This window comes from Lycorma delicatula, chromosome 4 (assembly GCF_047948215.1).
Source record: "Lycorma delicatula isolate Av1 chromosome 4, ASM4794821v1, whole genome shotgun sequence".
Taxonomy (NCBI): domain Eukaryota; kingdom Metazoa; phylum Arthropoda; class Insecta; order Hemiptera; family Fulgoridae; genus Lycorma; species Lycorma delicatula.
Window position 1 is genome coordinate 80028748 of NC_134458.1, and position 24599 is coordinate 80053346.

At 26.9% G+C, this 24599-nt stretch overlaps 1 protein-coding gene across 1 annotated transcript in view; it reads right to left on the reverse strand.

The window, feature by feature from the left end:
* Positions 1–1248: 1248 nt before the first annotated feature.
* Positions 1249–24599, reverse strand: part of spab (space blanket) — a 127779-nt gene continuing 104428 nt past the window's right edge. Inside the window, exons 4-6 of the mRNA XM_075363412.1 lie at positions 10888–11031; positions 9634–9722; positions 1249–8072 (exon numbers count right to left, since the gene is read on the reverse strand). Coding sequence (XP_075219527.1) covers positions 7926–8072; positions 9634–9722; positions 10888–11031 — 380 coding nt within the window. The 3' untranslated portion in view covers positions 1249–7925. The remainder of the gene's footprint in view (positions 8073–9633; positions 9723–10887; positions 11032–24599) is intronic.

The following is a 24599-nucleotide window of genomic DNA, read 5'->3' on the forward strand; positions in this document are numbered from 1 at the left end:
AAGAATAATTTTTTTTAACTTTCACTTTCAAACTAGGAACTTTACTCCTCCCTGCAAAGAGAAACCATTTTTCTTTCATTTACTTACTGTATAAAGATTTTAGACTAGTGAAAATATATTATTAAAATAGATGTAATATTATATTAGGTGCCACAATGGAAAAGGATGTAGACATGAGAGATAATTCATTCTCAAGATAAAATTTTTTTATAACAAGGATTTTCTAATATCAAATGAAAACATACAAGGATTTTCAAATAAAACCTTATTTGAATAACTTGTTTATACAAGGTCTGTTCAAGGTGTCTTTTCATGTGAAAAAATTTTAGTCTCTTAACAGCAGATTATTCTAATTATAGTGTATTAGATAAAGTAGTGTCAGTTGGGTGGATGAGGTGTAGTTCAAGAGAAACAGTAGAAATTTATGCAGTAATTTTCTAGGCTCATAGAGCTGTAGACAACTACTTTAATGATATCCACAATCTACATATAAAATTATATATGTTGGTATAACTAGTTGGCTGGACTACTCACAAACTTTTTAATTAAACTTAGAAAATTAGCTATAAATTAAACATGTAATTACAAAATTTACCCTAATCCAATTTTAAAAATAATTTAAGATTCCAGTGACTAGTAGTAATTTTCTTTATTAATTAGGCTAAAAATAACTCAAATTAGAATACGACTATTAAAATCTAAATTTTGCAAAAAATTGCTCCTTTTTAAACCATAAATGAATCATAAGAAGAGATGAATTGAAAGAGAGAACATGCATAAAAGGAAACAAGTAGATAAACCTACAGCCCTGCTTTAGTTAGGCGTTGCATGTTTTATGTACATAAAAACAAGTGTTCTGTTTTTATGTTTTCTTGCATACTACTTTTGATAGAGGCTATTTTGGGATATTACCGTGGTAATAATCTTTGCATCTACATACTGACTACTGTCCTTTCTACTTCCATTGTGTTCAGTCACAATGTCAGTCATGTTTTTATGATAGAGTAACTCAAATTATTTTAAAAGACCCTACTGAATTGTGAATTGTTATCAGTTAATAGACCTTAAATTTATTAAAAAAATTGAACTATGATAAATATTTTAAATTCATGTTTAATTTACAGCTAATTCTTCTTTTGTTTAATTTATACATTTCCAAAGTTTATCTCATCAACTTGATAAGTAATTCAAAGGATTTATGGTTTTTGTAAAATAAAAATAGAATATAAAAATAATAACAAAAATTAGTACACTTAAAATATTTTTTTTTACTACATACAAGATAATTAACAACAAAGTAATTACAGCTAAGTAAATAATGTATAAGAAAGTCAAAACATCATCCAAAATTTTATAAATAAATATTAAGTCTTTAACTAGAAACGTACCTATTGATATGTTTTTTTTCAGTTGGCAATAATATATAATATATATGTACGAGTATATATTTATCAGTATACTATATATTATATGTATTACATTTGTTATGTGATATGTAATGACCTCTATCAGTTCACAACCAAACTTCATACAGTAATTGTAATAATAATAATAATAATAATAATAATAATAATAATAATAATTATGACAAGTGATCATTTTTTATTTTGATTTGTGATTTTTATTCTTCATTCTTTAAATCAACTATTATTTATTTTCAAATTATTGTAACTTCCTTTTTCATAATAGTAAACAGAGAAGAAACATACATTTGAAGGATAAATCAAAAGGGAATCATATAATTACACTTTTTTTTCATAGCCTTTCACTTTTTAATAAAATAATTTTTTGGTTATAAATATTCATTTCAATGAAATATATCTTATTTATATTTTATGTGTTAATGTATTCATCATAAAATTCATTAAAAATAAATTTATGTTTTTTTTAAACTCTTTTATTTCTTTATTAATGGTTTTATAAACGTTTTATACATTGTGTCTGTGGTAGGGTTTCAAAAGACTATGTTCTTACTAAAATGTTGAAACCCTGTCATCAAAGTAATTTTGAAATTTTATTCAACAGTTAAATACAATATATATTCACTATTAATAATATAGCAAACTTATAATTGAAATTTTATTTCTTGCCAGACATATCCAGAAAATTGAGAACTGATGGATGAGGTAGCTTCCATTTGTTGTACAAGTTTTTTGTAACATTGATGTTTTAAAACTACACAAAATTATTTACTTTTAAAATCAACATTACCACATTTTTAATATGATGAGTGTACTTGCGGTACACCAGAGTATTTTTAAGAGTATTCAGAAACCTTTATCAGTGATCTGTACTTTAGTTTATGATGATTGCAGATATACTGATGTAAGTAAAAAAAATTTGTTATGTTATAAATTTGGTTACCTTAAAAATAATCATATTGTATAAGATTCTATACTGTTATGAAAAAAAAAGTAAGATAAAACATATTTACAGTGCCCCAAATTGACAGTAATAATATTGTTTTTAAAACTGGTTTGCATTTTATAATTTTATAATTCCATCAAGTAATTTGTATGTGAAAAAGATCTTCCCCAGAGATGGAATGTCAGATAAGACATTTTTTATATAATGCCATATATAACATGACATTAGGTGATAATTCGTAATAAATGGTACCTAATTAGTGATGAAGCTCAAAATAAACAAGAAATTTAGAGATCTTTTTAATTTTACATTTGTTTATCTTTTATTGCTTTAATATAGCCATTAGAAATACCACCATGACTTCATAATTGACACAATGTATTTTGAAAGTAAACAAATAATTATATTACGCAGATTTCAGGTATATTTATTCATATAATAGCAAAAAAAAATATTTATATAATTATTCATAGAAGATGCATAGTTTAGGATCAGGGTTCACTGTTTAGTGTAGTATTTTTATAGTATATTACTACATTCTAAATTTCAGCATAAAAAGATCACAATATATAATAAAATATTTATATAATAGTATTAGCCAACAATACATAATATATATCTATATATTTATTAGAGTTAATATAAATAAAGTTTTATATAAACAATGTATTTATAAATAAAATATATATGATAACTCTATAACATGCGTAGAAATTACATAATTTTTTTTATAAACATATTACAGTTAATAAATTGTATATTATTTTTAGTTTTTTTATTACTCTTACTTTAATTATTATGAAGTATATTTTATGCGTTTTATGTAAATGTTATTTTGAAATATTTCTTACTGATTTAGTTATATATTGTTGCATTTTACCTATTTTTTAATAATAAAGGTTTGATTTTTTAAAGTATTTGCATATAATCTCACTGGTGAGTTTGTTTCGACATCCATAAGTAAAAACACACAGATAACTACTGAAAGTAATTGATTTTGTTTTTAAAGTAAAAAAAAAATTTGAAATAATTACATCAGTGTTACTATTATAATTTCTTTGTAAATAAAGTTATTCATTATATGTAATGTAGCATAAAATATACATACTAAAATAATACCTATCTTTGGTGTCGTTCCGATATGTTTGTCAGTCCATAATGTTATAAATAGGCATATAATTAAAACTAATTTAACACTTTTTTTTGTTATAAATATATATAGCAAGGGTGTAACACTATTCCCTTTTTGGTTGTTTCTTAAACAGTTTTATAATGTGAAGTATTTTGTTAAATTATGTATTATAAAATCCATTCTTCATTAACAGTCAGTTCTATAAATCAAATTTATGTAATTGAAATTTGATATAATGCACAAATTAAATGAAAACTACAGTTTGATTATCCTGCATTTAAACTCCTGTTTTTATGTTAATCAGTTATTCATTAACTTAAAGAATTCCAAATCTCTAAATTGTTTTTTCCCTGAACTTTTAAAAAAACACATTGGTGAAAATATATTGCCTATGATTTTATTTTTTAAATTAGTGTATTTTTATTGAAAATTATTGCATTTCTCATCAAATGTTCATTAGTTGAGACTTAACAAATGGAATCAAATTCACTTCATAACTAATATGTATATTCTTTTCTTCATAAGGCTACGCTGACCAAAAGTGCTACAACTCTTTCAAAATAATTTTTTTAAAAACCTTTTGGTCACAAAATCATGTTTTTGTAGAATTTTTATTTACATTTTATTTTATTCTAATAATTTATTCAGATATATAAATTACTATAATGTTCACTGCTTACAGTGTGTTTCACTAAAAGATAAATAAAATTAATTACATTAATGAAAGTATATATATTTAAATCATTACCTCTTCTTACCTTCATTTTATGTGTTAAGTTAAAATGTCCTTTATTGTGATTTTCTTAAGCATCAGAATTTTTTATGAAAATGTATTTAGCGCATTAACTACATAATAAGAACTGACTGTAGTGTCAATTAAAATTTTATTTTTGATTGAAAATAAACAAAATTAAAAAGCTTCTCATGTATTTTTTTTTTTTTAATTAATAATGTATCTTTTAATTTATGCTTTTAAAACTGTGTCAATATTTTTATTATTTAATTTATGATTTAATAATGTTTAGTTTCCATTATATACTGTCAGTTACTTTTCATCAGATTATATTTCATGTTATAATATTTTAATAGTTAGATTATAGCTGAGTCAATATTCACCAAAGTAACTATGTACAAGTTGTAGAATGCTGACTTACCTGTAATACAATATTATTATTTTTTTTAAATTTTATAGTAAAATAGATTTCTAATTATATAGAGCATTTAGAGAAACTAGTCATTATTAGTTTGCAGAGTTAGGTATTAGGTAAGACTTGTTCTTCAGTTTTCTAAAAAAAAATTATCAAATTAAAAAACTGTTTTTTTTATCTGTATTTACTGTAAACTTGTTTTTAATGTTATAAATATGTATGTTAAAATTATCTTGTAGAATTGTAAAGTCTATAACAGTATAAATAAATAATTAAATCATTATTTTAACTATAATTTTTTTAAATGGAAGACATAAAAGAATAGATTTCTAGTATGATAATATTTTAAACAATATTCTGGTAATAGATAGTATTTAAAAAATATATTTCTTCTTCTGTAGTAACAGTATGTGTAATAATTAAAATAAAGTCAAACAAATATTAATATTTTATTAATTATATATTGTATGTTATCAACTGAAATACTAAATTGTAAAAAATGAAACTACTAACATTAGTATAAGATAAAGTGATTTTTACATATTGTGCAGCATGTCTAAATATTATGACTTATAACGTTACACCCTTCCTTTTAAGATTATTTATAGATAATAATTAGTGTTATTTTTAACAAGGGGGAAGCAAGCTCATTATTTATGCAATTTAAATGTATAAAAATATTTACAATAAGATACAATCATGTTAGAAGTATATGTTATATAAATGTATAGGCCTAATATAAAATTATACTGTGTATTTACATATATCCAGTCAAAAATAAAATTAATAAGTTCTTCATCCTTTATTTTTTTGTATAATTTATGGGTAACCAGTATTAGATAAAATACAAATAAAAAAGATAATTTTTTCATGAATATTTAATGATTATTTTGAGAGGGATATATGAGCAAAAATTTATGAAGTTGTGAAATCGAAATGGTATTTTTTTAACAATTTTTAAAAAATGTTTGAACTAATGGTACCATTATAATATGTAAAGCATGTATAAAAATATATTTATAATTATAAAACCACATGCTGAAATTATATTGTTACACTATTAAGCTTCATTCCCGAGTGACATAATAAAAGATGTGGTGGGATTTATGTTAGTTCTCTTATGCATAAAAATAAACAAGTTTAGAGTTGATAACAAATTCTACCTGTATTTTCCTTTTTAGATGTCAGATTTTTTATTATTAAATTTTATTTTTTGTAGAATTGGCAGTTGATGTAATCTACCTTTACCTATTAATTTTCATTAATTCAGTTTGTGTACCTTGGAATTAGTTATTTTTTAAATTTACATTTCTTAAAAGTATAATATAAAAATAAATACAATTTTTCTTACTGTAGGCCTATGTTTTATATTCTGGGGTATTCATGAATTTTTAGTTTTACTATTATTTTTGTCAAGATTATTTTGAATTTTGATTTAGGAAATTACACATGTATACTTAGTTTTCTGTCTTACATCGGGACATAATTAATTTTAATGATTAGAATTCTGTGTTTGTAAATAAGACGTGAATTTTTCTTAACTTATAAGAAAAACAGAACTATTAAATATGTTTGTTTAGAAAAATATCAGTGAAAAGATACATTATTATTTCAAGTTAATTAAATTTCATCAGTTAATTAGTGCATGTGTTTGGTCTATTATTTTTTTTTTATTATTTAAATACTGTCTAAAATTTTATTCGTTAGTATTGTAATTTTGTGTGAATTAATTATGTACTTTTTTTTAGTTTTCTTTTATTAAGTTTTAGTGTTTTTAAAGTTAGAAAATATTTTAAATATTCTGTTTCTTTTTTAACGTACACCAAGAAAGACTTTTGCTTATCTATTCATAATAATCTGTTTTGTTGAATTATATAGAAATGTTTTATTTTTAGCTGGAAATTGAGTGCAGTTAGTTTTATATTAATTGTGATTGTTTTCTTATTATTGTTTTATTAATTGTTTTCTATTTATTTAAATAAAAACAAAAAAATCTGTTTCTTACATTTGTAATGTTTACAATACTTGTGATGTATTGTTTTTTAACAAAAAATCTATTCATTATAATTTACCAATAAAATATTACATGAATTAGATTAAATATCAGTATTAGAACGATAGTGATCTAACATTAGATGTTTTGAGGTAGCCAACGACTGAGTGATTTTTCCCACCTCACAAAATATTGAGTGTTGTAGTTGGAAGGCTGAAATCAATCTTCAGATAACATTAATATAGTAAATGAAAACAGTGTACAATTCTCTTATGTTATATTTTTATTTTTTTCATGCTTTAATAAATTATTATTATATTAAAAACAATAATTATAAAAAATATGTTTGTGTAATCCATTTCTATGTTTTAAAAATCATAGTCAAAATGAATCAATAACTTTGTGCAAAAAGAAGAAAGAAATTTCCCATTTATTAACATAATTTATGTAATACAATTATTTTGCCATTAATAATAAAATTTACTTCTATCACTCAGTATATTTAATTCTTATTTTAGTGTATATTGTTCGAGACTAGATAATTACAGTTATGTAACCATAAAAATGTAAGATGTAATTTAATATTTCTTTGCACTTACTTTACAATCCCAAGTAGTAATAAATAATATTTCATTTCTTAAGAATAACAATTTATGTTTAATTTACAGATTGATTAATATAAACATTTTGATATATTATAAAACTGAATGTTAAATAAGTGTTTCCCCCTTTCTTGGTATCAACTTTTGAATTAAGGTATAGAATATTTCAAGTTTAAATTACTAGTATTTTTTTTTTCAAAAATAATACTTTTTTAATTAAAAGTAGTGTGATTATTTTTTATTATTAGTATTATATTATTAACATCAATATACTGTGAAAAAAAATTTTCTACTTAATGTTCATTTTATATTTATTTTAAATACGAATATATTTTTTCTACTTTTAAATGCTTAATGCATATTCGCATTATCTACTCTTTAAAATAGTTACAGTCATAAAACTATTTATTTAATAAAATTATAATTTAAGACAAATTAATACAAATATACTATTTATACAATTGATGCATAATGATAGTATATGGAAAATAATTTTAAAAAAACATTTTACTGGCCAATAAGTAAATAAATAAATAAACTTGTTAACTCCATTAAAATTAGATATGATTAGTAATCAATGTATAAATTATATAAACTGGGTTAACTGCATATTCTAAATGCAGCACTCAACACTGTAGCTTCCATGATCTACAGCGGTCGTGCTGCTTGTGTGCGCTTATAACTTAGCGTTTCAGGTGACTAAAGGAAGATCCAACTGTCTTCCCAGTAAGACGTTTTTCTCCAGCTGTCCGTTCCAAATCGACCATCTTGATCTGATCTGAAGCTACTGGGCCGATACAGATTAAAGGATCTTTGAAATAAGAGCATACCTATAACATCAAATAATACTTATTTATTATTCAATCATTTTTTTATGCGAAGTTATTTAAAATTAGGATCAATTTTACAATATATGTTTGGATAAAAGAAGTGTACAGTTGGGTAAAATAAACATAGACATTTAAGTTTGAGTGTTAATGAAGTTGTTCATTAGAGAAAGCATTATGAAAAGTTAAAAAATTAATAGACTTAAAAAAAGGCTTTGAAAATTAAAAAAATATCATTAAATTTTTTGGTATGTGTCAAATTAAAATAAATATATATTAACAGCTTATTAACCCTCATATGGTTATGTATCATAAAAGCAAAAAATACATAAACAACACAAATCAAATACTTAAAAAAATTAATTAGTTGGTTTAAAATACTTTTATTTAAAGTAAATAAATTTCCAAATATTACTTCAGAAATTATTTGTTTTATGTAAGTAAGTTTTGGATTAGGTAACTAAGTTTTGGATTAGAAATATGATTCTATGATATTTCATTCTAGATAGATAGATGAGATAAAATTTTATGCAAAAACATACATATAGAAATTTCAGGTAAACCTTTTTAATGGTTTTGGTAATGGTTATAGGTAAGATATACAGAAAGCAGAGAATTAAATAACAAGATAGTTTTACACAATTGCAACAAGAAAATAACACAGAGATTATTAATAGCTTTTTCTTAAAATACAGTTATACAAATAAAAATAGTAGAAAAAATTACTGATGTTTGTGCTAAAGATAAATGTAAAAAAGCTTACAAACCAAATAAACAGATTATAAAATATTTAAGTAAAATAATAATAATAATAATAATAATAATAATAATAATAATAAAAGTAATGGGGGGGTTTTAAGTGGAATATTAAATGTATTGAATCTAATAAAATTTATATTGGTAAAACTACCAGATCTTTTCAAAAGAAATTTATGGAACGTTACAATGTTTACAGAAATGAAAAGAGAGGTGTATTTAATATGGCTGACCATTTGTTGTTGTGTGGCATAGTATTATCGATTATAAAAATAATTTAGTCATTTTGAAAATCTGTAACAGTAGAAGAATGGGTATACTTGAAAAATATTATATTTATAAATTTAAAAAAAGTATGAAATGATTAATCAACAGACCATTTTTGAGGTTAATGATTTGATTAAGAACATGATTGATTGTAGCAGTTGGCAACATTGTTTATGCACCTAGTTACGTGATGTTTTTGATTTATTATCATTCCAGTTGGCATTGAGTTATGTTGTTCAAGTTTTGTTGATATTGAAGTTTATGTTTCTAAGTTGTTAGTTTTTATTCATTTATTTTTTGTTTTTGTTGATGCATTTTTAGAATTTTGTATCGGCTGATGCGGGATACGGCATATGTTTGTGAAATATTTAAATTTTCAGAAAGTTATACAGATTTATATCTATTCCTAATAGATTAAAAATAGACTCAGTTGATTGCCCTATCCATACATATAAAAAAATCTCAATTTAAAAAAAAAAATTAGTATAAGAGGTATCAATTATTCTTTTAATAATTTTTAATATTTAATATCTGTTGTTACCTTGCGAGGAGCTTGACGATGGCGACGTTGAAACTGGCAGCAGAGACCCTTGTGGATATCACATTCTGAACTCATAATGCAGTCCTCACCTAGAAAAATGAATATTATTTTAAATGGTTGACTGACTTGTGATATAAATAGTGAAATGAAACGAAATGAAAATGAAACGACTAGTATTACTACAAGTATACATTCAAAAGTCGCTTAACATCACTATAAAATTGGATCAACTATGCTGGGCAAAATTAGATATAAAAATATGTTCTGTAAAATGGTTATGTCCAGGTATAATACATTTCTAGTATTTTATCCTTGATCAGTCAATTCAGTTTTATAGAATATTAAGCACGTTGATTCTTTCTATATAGTCTTTTCAAAAATTTTCTTTTTCTAATTAGTATTAGTTTTTTGTAACCCGTTTATTTTAATTTTGAACCATTCTTATTTCTTTCAATCATAGTCTTCCTTTCTTTCATTAAGGATATAGTGTTATTTATTATTCATTCATCTTGAAAAGTCTAAGTTTGTATGCTGGCAGTATTGAAGTTTAATTATAGCATTCTGTGCATTCTGAATACAAATGAAAATGAAATGAAATGAAAACTGAATTATTTTATTTTTATTTATTTACTTATTTTAATTGGCATTGGCTGCTATGGCTATTAGCTGGAAATAAATGTCACTGGCATGTGATGAACTTTATCCAACATTGTTCAAATTCAGTGATGTATAGCAACTAGTCAATTAAACATAACTTTAATAAGGGGAATTTCATCCTTGCCTCATATCCTTCAATTTCTAGGAAACTACTACCTGAGGTGTTTCTTGCAACCTGATGGAATCATCAGGTTGCAAAGTAATATTGTATTACCTGTTACCTGTAAGCTTAAAAAACTATCAAAAGTTTTAAGAATTATTTTTATATTTTTAGGAAAATACAATGCAACTGCATTAGTTGAAACAACTGAAATATACTTCCAATTGTCTTTTTAAACCATTCTTTATCTTTTTGTCAATTATGGAAATACTGTAGTAATTAGTAAGTTTGTTCTATAAAAGTATTAAAAAGAACTTAAAAAAACGGACTATGTATTTCTTAAAACATTCTTTATAATATACGTATTTAATTATTATTCACTTATTTGATCATATCATTGCATTTTTCATAATTCTAAATAACTATTGTGTATTATTTATAAAAAACAATAATAAAGTTGGATAAATGAAACAAAATTAACAAATTATTCAACACACTGTATTGTTTTCTGCTTGTGACAGCCGGTTGACATGTGCGACCCTCGCCAGTATCTGTGCAGACTAGTCCAGTCTCACAATCATTGTCTCGCCGACAGAGTTCTCCTTGCCTTAGACCATATGCAAACAAGCAGGTGCCCGCTACTGTAACAATAGAAAATGTCAATTTATCTCAAATCATCTGTATCATAAACAATAATATTTAGATTTTACTTTAAATTTTCTTTACATAAAAATTTCTTATACCTAGATTAATACATGGGAATTAGGATAAAACTGCCTTGACTTCTAGCCAATGTACGTGATCAGATAATATAGGTATCAACATCTGTGTGTGTAAAATATATTTGATATTTGATTTTGACTTAGGAATAATTTTTACTAGTACTTTTGAGCAGATTTGAAGTTTCAGTATCAATTAGAAAGCCAATGTGCAACTGTTAAAAGAGTTTAATACTTTAGGTGGCAATATTCTACTCAATAAGATGGCTAAAATGTAGGATTTATAACACTACCTCTTAAATACTTAGTGTATTTTTATTTTCTCTAATAATATTGTAATTTATTTTTATGAATTGTCAGCAACACTGTATGATATATCTTTGACATGTTTTTTCACATTTTTATTTTAAATGCTGACCGAGTGTTTTGAACAGCAACCAAGTTGTGTTTGACCATGTCACACATTGGGAAATGTGTGACATGGTCAAATACCATGGTCACATACCATGGGCATGGTCACAGTGCAAGCTCATTCAGAAAAATTCAGATTTTATATAAATAAGATCGGTTTAGATTCCAGTAAAATGTTTTAATGATTTTTTTTAATTTCACTATTAGTATATTTGGTCATTGTATGCAAAACGGGATCAGCTGTGTAAATAGAAGTGTTTAAAATTGGAGCCATAAGAAAGAAAATAATAGACTAATGCCCTTTCAAACAGAGGAAATATAAAATTTCTCCACGTATTTTCATTTTATAAACAATGTATGATGTAAACAGCTCCTATTATTTTACTGTCATAAAATTTAAAAATTTTATTATTTTTTGTTAAGGATGCACTGTAATGCAGAAGTTCCAAAACTTTGAGATGACTAAATCGTATTATCAATAAGTCACTTATATAGTTTATTATATTAAGTGGTTATGTTTTTATTACCACTGAACAATTATGATTGAAGTTAATAATCTGCAACAATATCAGTATCAATTTACTTTACCAAAAGGTACATGAAAATTTAAAATGAAAAATAAAAAAAAATATTTTTTGAATAGATAAAAAAAAAAAAGTTAAAATGTTCTTATTTCTCTTACTTAAGGAACCACAACAAATTTCTATACTCCAATTACATTGATGGCGTTTCCTTGGAAATTGAAACAATAAGAATTGATAGATTTATGAATTTGACTGTAATGGTTGGCAGGTGAAAATGATATAAAACTTAATTTTTTTTAATAACAAACCAAATCAAAATTATATTTAACTAACTTTTTTACTTACATGGTTTATTTTAGTATTTTTAATTTTTTAATTTCTAATATGCAGTTTAAATAATTCAATCATGACTGGGGATGCAGGATCCTACAAAAGTACTTTCATAATAAAATTAAGGTAAGATATTTTTTATCTAAATATCCCATATTAGGTGGTTTGTATTAATAGAATTTAATATATATTATACTAGCTTCCCATTGCAGCTTCGCCTGCACTATATGGTTACTTGCATTTCTTGTTGTGGTAATTTTTTTTTATTTTATGTTTTTCAGTCAAGTAAGCCAGAGGAAGCTGCAGCCAGTTGCATCCCACGTACATGGCAGATGCTGTGTTGGTTGAGCCGCCGCATTGCACACTGTCACAAAATTTTAAAATCTAGAAACTGGTTTATTCACATGAAGATTATACACACAAAACATCAAGTTGATATCGTCATTTGTTACTGAGAAATTAAAAAAAATAGTAAATTTCATTGTTACTCCATTTTACCAATTTAAACTCAGAATTTCAAAGAATCCTTTCTTAGTTATAACATAAGAAGAACATGTATACAAATTTTCATCAATTTTTGTTCAGTAGTTTTTGCTTGGCATTGATTAAGAGTCACTCACAATATGTTGTCTTCAATTTCAATAAGTCATTTATTGAGAATATTTCTACTGAAGAATATCTTGGGAGCAGCTTTCTTTAAGAATGGAGCATGAGAATTTAGCAGCCTGAATGAGAAGTGCAGCACCATAAGGGATTATTTATTATTTACACATTTTACTAAATAATTTTTAATTTTTAGATAACATTTCTGAATAACCATGATCTGTTAGATCGAGAGAGTACCTGATGCAGGCAAAAGTTAATCTTTAGCTACTAACGAATACCTTGTTTGAAAATTGGATGATTGTTTGCAGAGATATTATAAGAGCGCCCCATTTTACCTCCCAAAACAGCTCCCCAGGGGATGCCATTTGTTACCTGTTGATGGTGATGACCAGTCTAGCCTCCCACAAGCTGTTCGCATAACTCACCACTCTAGTTTCACATGCAGTACCCATGGGAAGCCCACTATTGCTAAACAGACATGTTTTAAGTTTATTTAATATTATTTTATTTAACGTAAATTTAATTGCATTATTTTTGTTATATTATTCATTCGATTGATTCAAATCATCCAGCTCAAACCCAGTTCATGGTTCATTAATTTCATAAATTCAATTCATTAAAGTTTCTGCTTCAACTGGAAAATCTCTGCTACTATGTATATATATTTTTTAGAGATTTTCCAAGATGAAATATATCTAAAAACCTTCTCAGTTATGCCAAGTAACATGGGTAAAAATTTGGTTGTAGTTGATTAAGTAGTTTTTTGTTTATCCCAAATAAAAATTTGGAAAAAAATTTTGGGTTCATGCTTATCTAAATAGAAAAATTTTCTGCAGACTGTTTATTGTAGAAAAGAGCTTCAACAGATAAACTAAATTTATTGCTTTTTATCCCGTGTTGAAACAGTCTTGCAACCGGTTGCTCCTACCATATGACAGCTAAGTATTAACACAAGAAAATTCATTTGAGATAATCTTGTGCTGTATGGAGATTGTAGGAAACTGAAGTAGCTAGGTAAACTGTAGTAGCTAGGGACCAGGAAGCCAAATTGCTTTAAACTGGTTTATGATGGATTATTAATGGATTTCTAACAGGTAATCCATGGTTACTTGAGTTACCCTCAGCTAAGGTAGGTCATGCATTGGTATTCCATTGAATTAATCTGGAAGTGACTGATTGGCAACATGAGTTACCAGTATTTAAACATTACTAAAAATCATTTTCATGCAACAAGATTTTATTCCCTGTAACAATTATATTAATGAAATTCTAACTCTCAGGAAATTTTGAATATATGTAGATTAATTTTCAGTTTTAACTATCAGCTAGTTTATAAATTATTTTATGAATGATATTCACAAGACCTTACTAACTGGTTGGTTACAGGTACTGTATTCTGTACTGTACTTTATATATACTGCAACCATTCAATTCATACATTAGTTATATACACCTTATTAAAACAAAAGGGAAATTTAGTAAACTTGATGGCTTTCTATTTTTTTAAATTGTTTATAGATGTGTTGATGCGCGTTCATTTATTACAGAAATATTTATATTGAAGGAATATGAATTCTGTTTATGTTGACACATATACAGGTGCAGACAAGTCCTACTTGTCTGCAAGTTGAAGAAAATTGTATTCTGCTTTCATCCTGGAGTAGGTTTATCATTTATTTACTGCAGTACTACATTATTTTATTTCATTATTGAATCATTATTTTTTTTTTGTTTTACTAAAATAAACTCGGTTAAGAACTTTCTGAAATGTTAAAAATCAACTGGGAAAGAAGTTATAAAACCATTCTAATTTCTGACTGGAATTGCAAAAGTGAAATAACAAGTTCTATTTTCAGACCTTATTGTCTAGCAATGCATTAAAATTATTCACACTGAAGTGATATATAACATCAATTTTGACACTTTTCACCAAGTTTATGCCAGTTGTTTGATTTTGTGAGAACAAGTCGATTTGTTAATCCTTTTTTCGTTCTTTCTTTCTAGTAATTCTAGTAAGAACTATGTAAGTATTATTTTTAGTAAAATTTTATTGTTAATATAATTCATACTCTGTATAAAGTATTTTAACAGTCAAGTCTTAACAATATGGTAATTTTGTTTGTTTCTTTATTCTAGTTTTCTATACTTGTGCAACCTGTTTCATATTAACACCATTTTTCTTCTTTTGTTTTATTAATTTTTTCTTTTGTGATAGTGCTCTGTTCAAGGTTTTCTCAAGGTTTTTCTTGACACATCCAGGCAAATAGTTGTAGTATTACTTCCCATTCCTAATGAGATCTATTTAAATATATTAAATACTGGTTAGATTAAAATCTCTATTTATTTTAAAATCAGTTTTTTTACAGACTGATTTAGTTTGACATCGAGGATATTTTGCATGGTATAAAGTCTTTAAAATGTAATTATTTTGAAATCTAATCTAATCATCAATTTTTAGTACAGATAATGTCATATAATAATTTAATTATTACCTTTATATTTTGCAGAAAATAAAATATTAATGGGTTTAACTAAGTTGTTTGCCTTATGTCAAGTTCTATAATTAATATTTTTCAGTAATTTGATTTGGTTGTTAAACTAAAACATTACTTCAATGAAGATAACTGATTCATTAATGTGGGAATTTATTGTTAACTCCCAGTATGTGTAACTCACAGTTTGTGATATTTAATTTTAAACATGAATGTATTTCATATTTACCCTTTTCAATTATAGCTTCTGACACCCACTTGTATTATTATTATTATTATTATTCATTATGTGTGAAGTTGTAGAATAAATAATTTTCATAATTTATAATTTCTTATCTCTTATTTCTAAGTGGATGTAAAGGTAATTTTTCATTAATGTTTGTGATTATTTATTTTATTTAATCATTAATGACATAAATGTTACTTGTCTTCAGATCAAAATAATCTATATTTTAAATCAATTTTTTTTTTTACCTTTAATTAACTCATTATAATAGTTTGTAATTAATTATTTCTATCCAAATCCAACAAAATACTTTTTCATACATATCTTTTTGAATTGTAATTTCCCTCATAAACTATTTTTCATATTTTTAGTAGTAATTTTCTCAGTTAAATTTAATTTAAGTATTACTATGTATTTCATAGTGTATGATAAATAATTTTACAGTTAAAGTAAAAAATTTACATCAACTAATGTTTAAGTCATACAACATTTTTATACAATAAGTTAAAGGAAAAACTTACAGTCAAGTAGTGCCACTTGGCTTTTCCAGGTTTATTCATTAATGTTTAGTATTTGTATGTAAACATTATGCCTTATTACCAGAACATAATTTTATGTTCTTTGTTATAGAGTCTTGCGTAAAATCATCAACAACAATTATCTTACAAGCTGACTGCTCTATGAGACTTGAATGTCTCAAGGAGTAGCATTTTGGGAATTAAAGGGTGTAGAATAAATTTACCAGTGGCCAGTTAATAAATCAATTCTTGTAGATCACAGAAACTAAAAAGTATTTGGTGTAGTTTCACTGCATGCTATTGACCCATATATTATTTATCATTAGTGGTTGATGACCATCTTGGTTGGTGCCAGTTAAAAAAAAGTAAATATAAGTTTTGTAAGGAAAGAATTCACTTAGTGTAAATGGGTGCAAAAGACTTTCTCTATATTAATCTATTGTAAATACTAAAGATGTTGTCAATCATTACAAAAAAAGTTATATTCAAAATGATTGAAAAATAAACATATAATCCTTAATAGAAAACATTTTGGCAAAAACATTGTTAAACCTATCCAGAATTTAAATAGAACTTAAAATTAAATCCTTTCCCGGTGATAATACAGTTAAAAATTATTATTATCCTTACATAACTTATCAGTCAGAGTAGGAAGCTTGTCTTTAACCAGTTGGCATCTGGTATTTTTTGTAATGTCTAGAACAGAGTTCTTGGATAATTTCACAAGCACACAGGGTCGTTACTCCGCTAAACTGCCCTAGAGTAGTGTTACCCTATTAGCTACCAGTCGGTCCCAGCATAGTGCTGCAGGTAGCATCAGGATGGTTGATCCAACTCTCCTGTTACTTTTCTAAGGAAATAGGAATAAAAGGTAATAAGAAGTGAGGGAGGAGAAAGTGGACAGTTGACTCACAGAAGGCTGTGATCAGAGTAGTTTACCATCCTTTACTTATAATAGAATGGTAAAATGTTAACATACAAGCTACTGCTGTAGAGGGTTGTAGTTGATGAATATTAAATGTAGGACTATTTGAGGTTTTAGAAAAAAAATCTCAATACATTTGGTAGACTTTGTTAGGACTGCTTAAAAAGATTTAAAAATATATATTTTATGGAAGAAAAGTAAGTTGGTGGGCATTAAAGAGGGACTTACAGTCTTTAACAGTAATTAAAGAGCTACAGGGATTTGGCCTTTTTCTTTCTACAATTCTTCTTAGATTAATATTTTATTCTAATCGTTACGTAATATTATGTTATGTAAATCACTTCAGGAATGGATAGGTGAGCTACTCCATTGATAAAAAAAGGAACTGCCCCAGAATTCGCCTGGATGGAAACCTTGATCAGAGCAGTAACAAAAAATACACAATTAATTATAAAATGAAAATAGTAGTGTTTCAAGTCCATATTAATCATTTGAAACATAAATAAATAAAATGACATCAAAATAAATAAGAATTCTGGAGGAATTTATCAAAATTATCTGAACACAAATTTATGTACATGTTAAATGGATTGCAGAAAGTCAAGATTTTTACTTTCCCATCTAGCTAGCACTAGAGCAGAGCTATAGCTCTGGAAGGGAAAATATTGTAATCAAACTAATTTGGGCATATGCGGTTTTCACCAGATCTTGATGTTTTGACACCTAACGAACTCAAAAACTACAAAAACTGGATGAAAATTTTTCCGGATGTTAATATTCGTATGTACGCGCGCGTGTGTGTTTGGTGTTGGCCTCTAAATCACCTTATATTTCCAGAACTACTGTACTGATTTTGACCAAACTTGATCAAATTACTTTTATATATGCGGCATTGATGCCTTAAATTTTCAATTTAATAGGTCAAGGAGTGAGGATGTAGAGCAAGGTTACTCCCAGTATCTAGAAATTTCGCCTGTTTAAAGTCATATTTTTCTTGGCACATTTGTTAACAGTTATGCAATTTAAATAATATTTGCAAAAAAAAGAGATTTGCGATTTTTCAAAATCGCAACCCCAACCCAAAAAATGCTGCTGTAGTCGACTTCTATGTTGTAACGTCACAGGCGAGTGGTAGAATTAAAGAAATGAATAATATTTTAAGTGTAAAAAAGTTATTCGGTACGGCTGGGTCTCAAACTTGATCTCCCGGTTGACTTAGTACCTAGCGGGTTAAGCCTTGCGGCTACACCTAGACCAGTCTACTGGCCGTAAAAGCGAAATCTGTTCTATGTAAGTTGTGAAATTACATTAGTTTAGTTATTGCCGACAGTCACCGGTAGTACAGCCACAACCGCGAGAATTAAACACGGTATGAACGCGCGCCTTAGTGAGAATCATTGTTGAATACTAGATCGTAGATTCCGGTGTTCTTTGGTGGTAGGGTTTCAATTAACCACACATCTCAGGAATGTTCGAACTGAAACTGTCTACACTTCATTTACACTCATACATATCCTCTGAAGTATTATCTAAACGGTAATTACCGGAGGCTAAACAGGAAAAAAAAGAAAGAAAAGTGAGAATCATTGAATTATAAAACGAAAAAATATTTAAATAAAATGATAATTATTTTAAATTAAGTTGTGTGTGTAAGCCGTGTATCAGAAACAACCCACAGTTGCAGGGCTTTACCGGAACGCGGCTTTAACCACGTGACGGGATAGCCCTACAGCTGTGTTGTCAGCTTTTTTCTTTTGTTATTAGTATTTAAAAATTTATCGGCAGTAATTTTTTTTCGGTAAAAGAAAATCTTTAAATTTTTATTTTTAAATAAATTAGTGGAAAAATTTTTCAAACGGGTAGGTAATGTATTAAAAATGGCAACGGAAGCATAATGAATCTCTTCCTCATAAGCCGAAGTATTGTGTTTAGTTACATGAAAATAGTTCTGTTAACTGATCAGGTTAATAGAGAGAATTTTTTTTTAAGTGAATTTTTTTTTTTTTAACAACGGTTGCATACATTCATTAATATAAGAAAGCGGATAAGTTAAAATGTTTAATTTATTTAATATTTGGCTGAATAATGTTTATTTATGGGTGTTAGATAATGAGTGATTTGACAAATAGATTCTTTCAGTTAACCAGCAATAGTTGTTACTACAGGATACTGTAGGCAGATATCTGTAATAAAAATTGAAAAGTTTAACCGAATACATGTGATCATTTAAAAAACCTTTAAGACTAAATACAAAAGGATACTTTTTAAAGTTTTATAAAATTATATCTGTTCCTACTAGCTTGTTTACCGAGTGATAAGTGGACTTTAACAAAACTTCACCGAAAGCGTTTATGGAGTGTAGATGTAGGGTTTCTGAGGAGGTTGATAGCCTGTGTTCATTCGGTAGAGTTTTGTGAGGAATTTTAACATATATCTTTTTATTAAAAAAATAGAAGAGTATCGGAGACGGTAGGTCGGGTACGAACTTACAGATTAAAGAACTCGAAATCAGTTATTCAACTATAAGCCTGTAGGGAGAAAAAATCTAGGCCGCGAAAAAATGAGTTGATCAGTTCAAAGATATGAACCGTGGATCGGGCGTGATGCCTAATATTTATGGAAAAGAAGAAAATAAAAAATTTTTACGTTATAAAAATAACACTTTAAAAAAGTGTTTGACTAGTCATCACCACCCTTAGGTGTTGCATGTTTATACGTTTTTATTGTTACTGACCATTAATTTTTAATTTTTCAAATGAACTATTGTCAGAGTTCAACCCTTACTGTAACGGTAAAAATATAGATTAAAATAATTTAAAGTAATTTTTCTACTAACAGTAAAAAACATTGTCGTTTTACGAGTTTAAAATTAAATTTGATCTTATTTTAGATCAGAATATCTTAGTATGAAATTAAACTTTTTTATAATTTTTATTACGTTTAAAAAATCTGTTTACAATATTTTCTTAATTGTTTTTCTTTAAATAAAAGTTCGTAAGATGATAATAATTTTCAACATTATAGGTTATAGATTGTTGTACACTCTGTGAAAATAACTGGAAATTTCTGCAACGACGATGCCAGCTAAAAGTTTTTAATCCAATTTTTTATAGTTATATTTTGATAGTTTTTATTTATTTATCTTTTATTAATCGATCATATCATTGATCGAAGCATGATCAATTTAAATTTCCAGTATTGTGTTTTAATTTCATGAAAACTGATGCTTGAAGTTCATTAAAAAAAGGGATTTAAATTTATTTTTTTTAAAAACTTTAATATAGCATGGAATGACCAAAAATTATTTCTGGTCGTTTTACTATTTTAAATTCTGAGTGTACTGCGAAATTCGTGAATTTCGACGGTCGCTTTTGGTTAAACAGTAGTAAAGATAATTTTGTTGAGGTTGTAGTAGTAAACGTAGTTGTAAATTTCCCAAGCCGGGAAAACAGTCGCTGCATCGATCGTACACAGTGCAGCCATGACGGCAGCACCTGCGCTCACCGCATGCGCGACCGTACATTTCACAACTCATTCATACTAACGTTTCTGCCGTGTTATAAGTCAATTTTGCAGAAAATTATATTACTGCTAGAATTGTTTTATAACAACGACGCACATACTCGTAAAACAATGACGGGCCATTACTAACTATAATGTATATGTAATAGGTAGTGGCAATATAATAAATGCGCGCGCGCATATATATATATATATATATATATATATATATATATATATACAGACACAATTTTTTAATTAAGATTACAGTGTCGTATTCTGGTAATTTGTACCATGTTATATTAAATTATTCTTCTCATTTTTGTTTTTTTTCCATTCATAATGAAGTATAAAACTACAAATTTTCATCAAGTTAAATCAGTCTTTCTGTTACATAATTAAAACCGAATTATTACTTCGTTAGTCTATCCATTTGAAATTCTCTCAAAAGAGTAAAAGAGAGCAGCGGTAGTATTTCTTTGAAAAAATTACTGGAAGTATGGATTTTGCATTAACCTTGTATATCATTTTAATTAAATTATCCAAATACAGATTTCGGTTGGTGATTATAGGAATTCATTATGAAAAGGCATACCTTATACGTTATTCCTTTTGTTTTATTTTGAATAGGTTAGAAAAAAATCCGAATCATTGTACGCGAATCGATATGAGAACTGAATCGCCTGAAAATTGACAAAGGCTTTCTTAAAAGCAATCATATCACATCCGGTTTACTAGGTGGAAACTGAGAAGTGAAGTGGTTTCTTATTGCCTTTATCACTAGTCGAATATTCTGTTGTACATCAGAATTCCAAGCTCATTGAAATAAAATTTCTAATCATTGATATGACACCTTCATTCTCCTTATCCCAAGTAATATTGAACATCATTACTTTTAGGGAAAGCAACCGCTAACGAAGTCTTTTGTAAGTTAGATGCTTTAAATCTGTTACAAAAATAATAAAGATTGGAATAAATAGTGTAAAGAAACAAAGTTTTTGTCAACTACTTTTCTTTAACGCAATCGAAAATTAAATTTGACGTCTAGATGTATAAATTTTTAAGGTAAGATAGACTTGGACTTGTAAAATAATTTTTATGCAGTACTTCTACTTTATAATGCAGTATTAATAGTATGCTGCTGACTGCTATTGTTCATTTACTATTTTCGTTGTTCAACTTCTAGTGCAGAAGAATTTAGTACCGAAAAATTGTAGGAAATAGTTGTGTCAATTAGTTTTTACGCGTTTAAATGAAAACAAAAACTAAAAAAAAAGCTTGTACCCTTTTTGTAAGTTTTCCTCTTTGTATACGTGCTAATGGTTCTAATAGGATTTTTTTATTAATTCTGGGTTACTTATATCTTCTCAGGCTAAACCTCTCCGTAGAAAAAAGGGGCAGTTCAAGCTTACAATCTTAACACCGATCCAATAGTCGTCTATTCAGAATCGCTGAAAGTTTTCCGGGAAGGAAGGAATCAAGTATAAGAGAAAGAGGTTGGGATAATAAAAATTAATTAAGGGATCGTAAAACTACACAAATATTTTTGTCCAAGGGTAGATTACTTCAAATTTTCTTCCAAGTAGAAGGTAATACATTCCGTTTACGTTCTCTGAGGACGGGAGCATTACGTTACCGAAAAACGATTTTTAATCGATAATCTCAAATATATGCTGAAGTAAACTTGTTTTTTCTTATGATATTAGAAAAGTGTACTTAAGCGTATGAAGAAAATTTCTATCATAAACATGTTCATTCAGACTCTCACTTTTTCAGGATGAAATAAAAATTTACTTAAGTATGGATTGAATTTATTAAAAATAAAATTTTAAAAAAACTTTATGTTGTTTATGCTTACAAAAATAAATATTAGGAGTGCGGAGTCTGCGTTCCACGACATAATTACATCGCTTTGTTGTTATATCGCGAACTTATTTTGGGATACATTCATTTTATAACTGGATGTAATATCTGATTCAGCCTTAAAAAATGGGTTGTACCACAAATAGGAGTAATTACTAACAAAAAAAATCTGACAACAAAGTTGTAATACTTTCCTGGCATCAGTTATTTATTCTTACGTAGTGGAAAAATAATTATACGTGAAAAAATTAACTAAAATTTAATTTATGGAGTGGGAGAAAATTTTGATGAAGTTATATTGTAAAAATAATCATTATATGTTTAAATAAACCAAAAAAATTTAAAAAGCAATCTGTATTTTTTCCTGCTCCTCACCTCCAACATCACCTTCGATGAAGTGTTTTTGATTTTTCTACGTTTACCATGTAATGGAAGAGACTAAAAAAAATCCCGCTAAAAAATGTACAAGTAGAAAGTTACCTTAGATTTCTTTTTTGTGGGAGGGGGAGAATTATGATGAAATTTTATTGTAATATTATTACTAAACGTTTAAGTATTAAAAGTTTAAATAAGTCCAAAAAAGTTTTAAAAAGTTAAAAAACTTACATTTTTAATCTTTGATCGGCTTTCCCACCCAAAATATTCCCCTCAAAGTACTTTTTGCGTCGCGTGCAGTATTACTATAGACATTAAAAAAATCGTTTAAAAAATATGTAATAGATAAAATGGTACCTTTTTCAACTTTTGAGGAAGGGGGTATTTTCAGGCAAATTTTTTTAAAATGGTAAGATAAGTGTGCACATGTACTGAACTTGCTATAAAGTAGGGATATCTTTGCAAAATGTTTAAAACATTGATTCCCCAAAAGATTCCCCACCCCCCTTACGATATTGATACCAAAAAATTACCTACAAATTTCCCCGAATACACGAGTCTCAGTAAAAAATTTCACCAAAATCGATTTATCCAGTCAAAAATTATTAAGCTTCAAACACGCCTACGCATTTACATACATGCGTTGGCGTGTATGTTCTTTCGAAAAAACCCTCCTTTTTTATTTTTTGGGGTCCCTGGATCATAAAACTTCGAAAAATTAAAAAATACCGGTACCCCATTTTTTTCTGTTTACGGTACTTTCTTTCCTGCAGCGTAGTTCTAGAGGAGTCATCTCCAAACCTTTTTTGATCGCGTACCCTAACACGAAAACGATTATAAGTTGTACCCATATAATATATGTGTGTGCGCGCGTGTGTGCATGTGAAGTCAAAAATTAAATTATTTATTATTATACTACTTCTTTGGTGTACCCCCTTTCTTTCTTTCTTTTCCTGTTTAGCCTCCGGTAACTACCGTTTAGATAATTCTTCAGAGGATGAATGAGGATGATGTGTATGAGTGTAAATGAAGTGTAGTCTTGTACATTCTCAGTTCGACCGTACCTGAGATGTGTGTACCCCCTAGTATCACTTTGCGTACCCCAATTTGGAGACCATTTCTCTAGAGCTATGATGCCAGGAAAGTAACTCTGATTAATAAGAATAAGTTACTCTGATTATAAGAATTCTAAAAACTGTCGTGACTTTAATATCTTTATATGTGTATTATATCGAAATCACGTAATAAGAGAATATAATGGTGAGTTTAGGCAAGAAAATAAGTTTTGTAAAAAACAAAAAAAAACAGTCATGGTAGTTGTAGTAATTTTCCAATAAAAAAAGTCCTTAGGACGAAATAAAAATATACACACGATATTTCATATGTTAAAATAGTTATACTTCAAGCTATAATTTTCATATTTCTTTTGTTAGTAGATGAAGCACATTGTTGGAAATCCGTTAGTTATGCTCCGTCAAATTCAAGTAGTCCGTATAAGAGTGTCATGTTGAGTTACTACTTCTAAATTTAAAGAAGGAAAAATGGGAGCGGGGAAAAAGAAATGAATGCAGCAGCTCATAAAAAGTACAGAATTATTAAACGCCTTCTCGGCTACCTTTAAAAAAAATAAATAAATAACCGTTGAAAATTCATAAAGCTACTGTAATCATTTTAAATTAATTCTGAGCAGTTTTCAATTATTTAGTTAATGTAGTACGT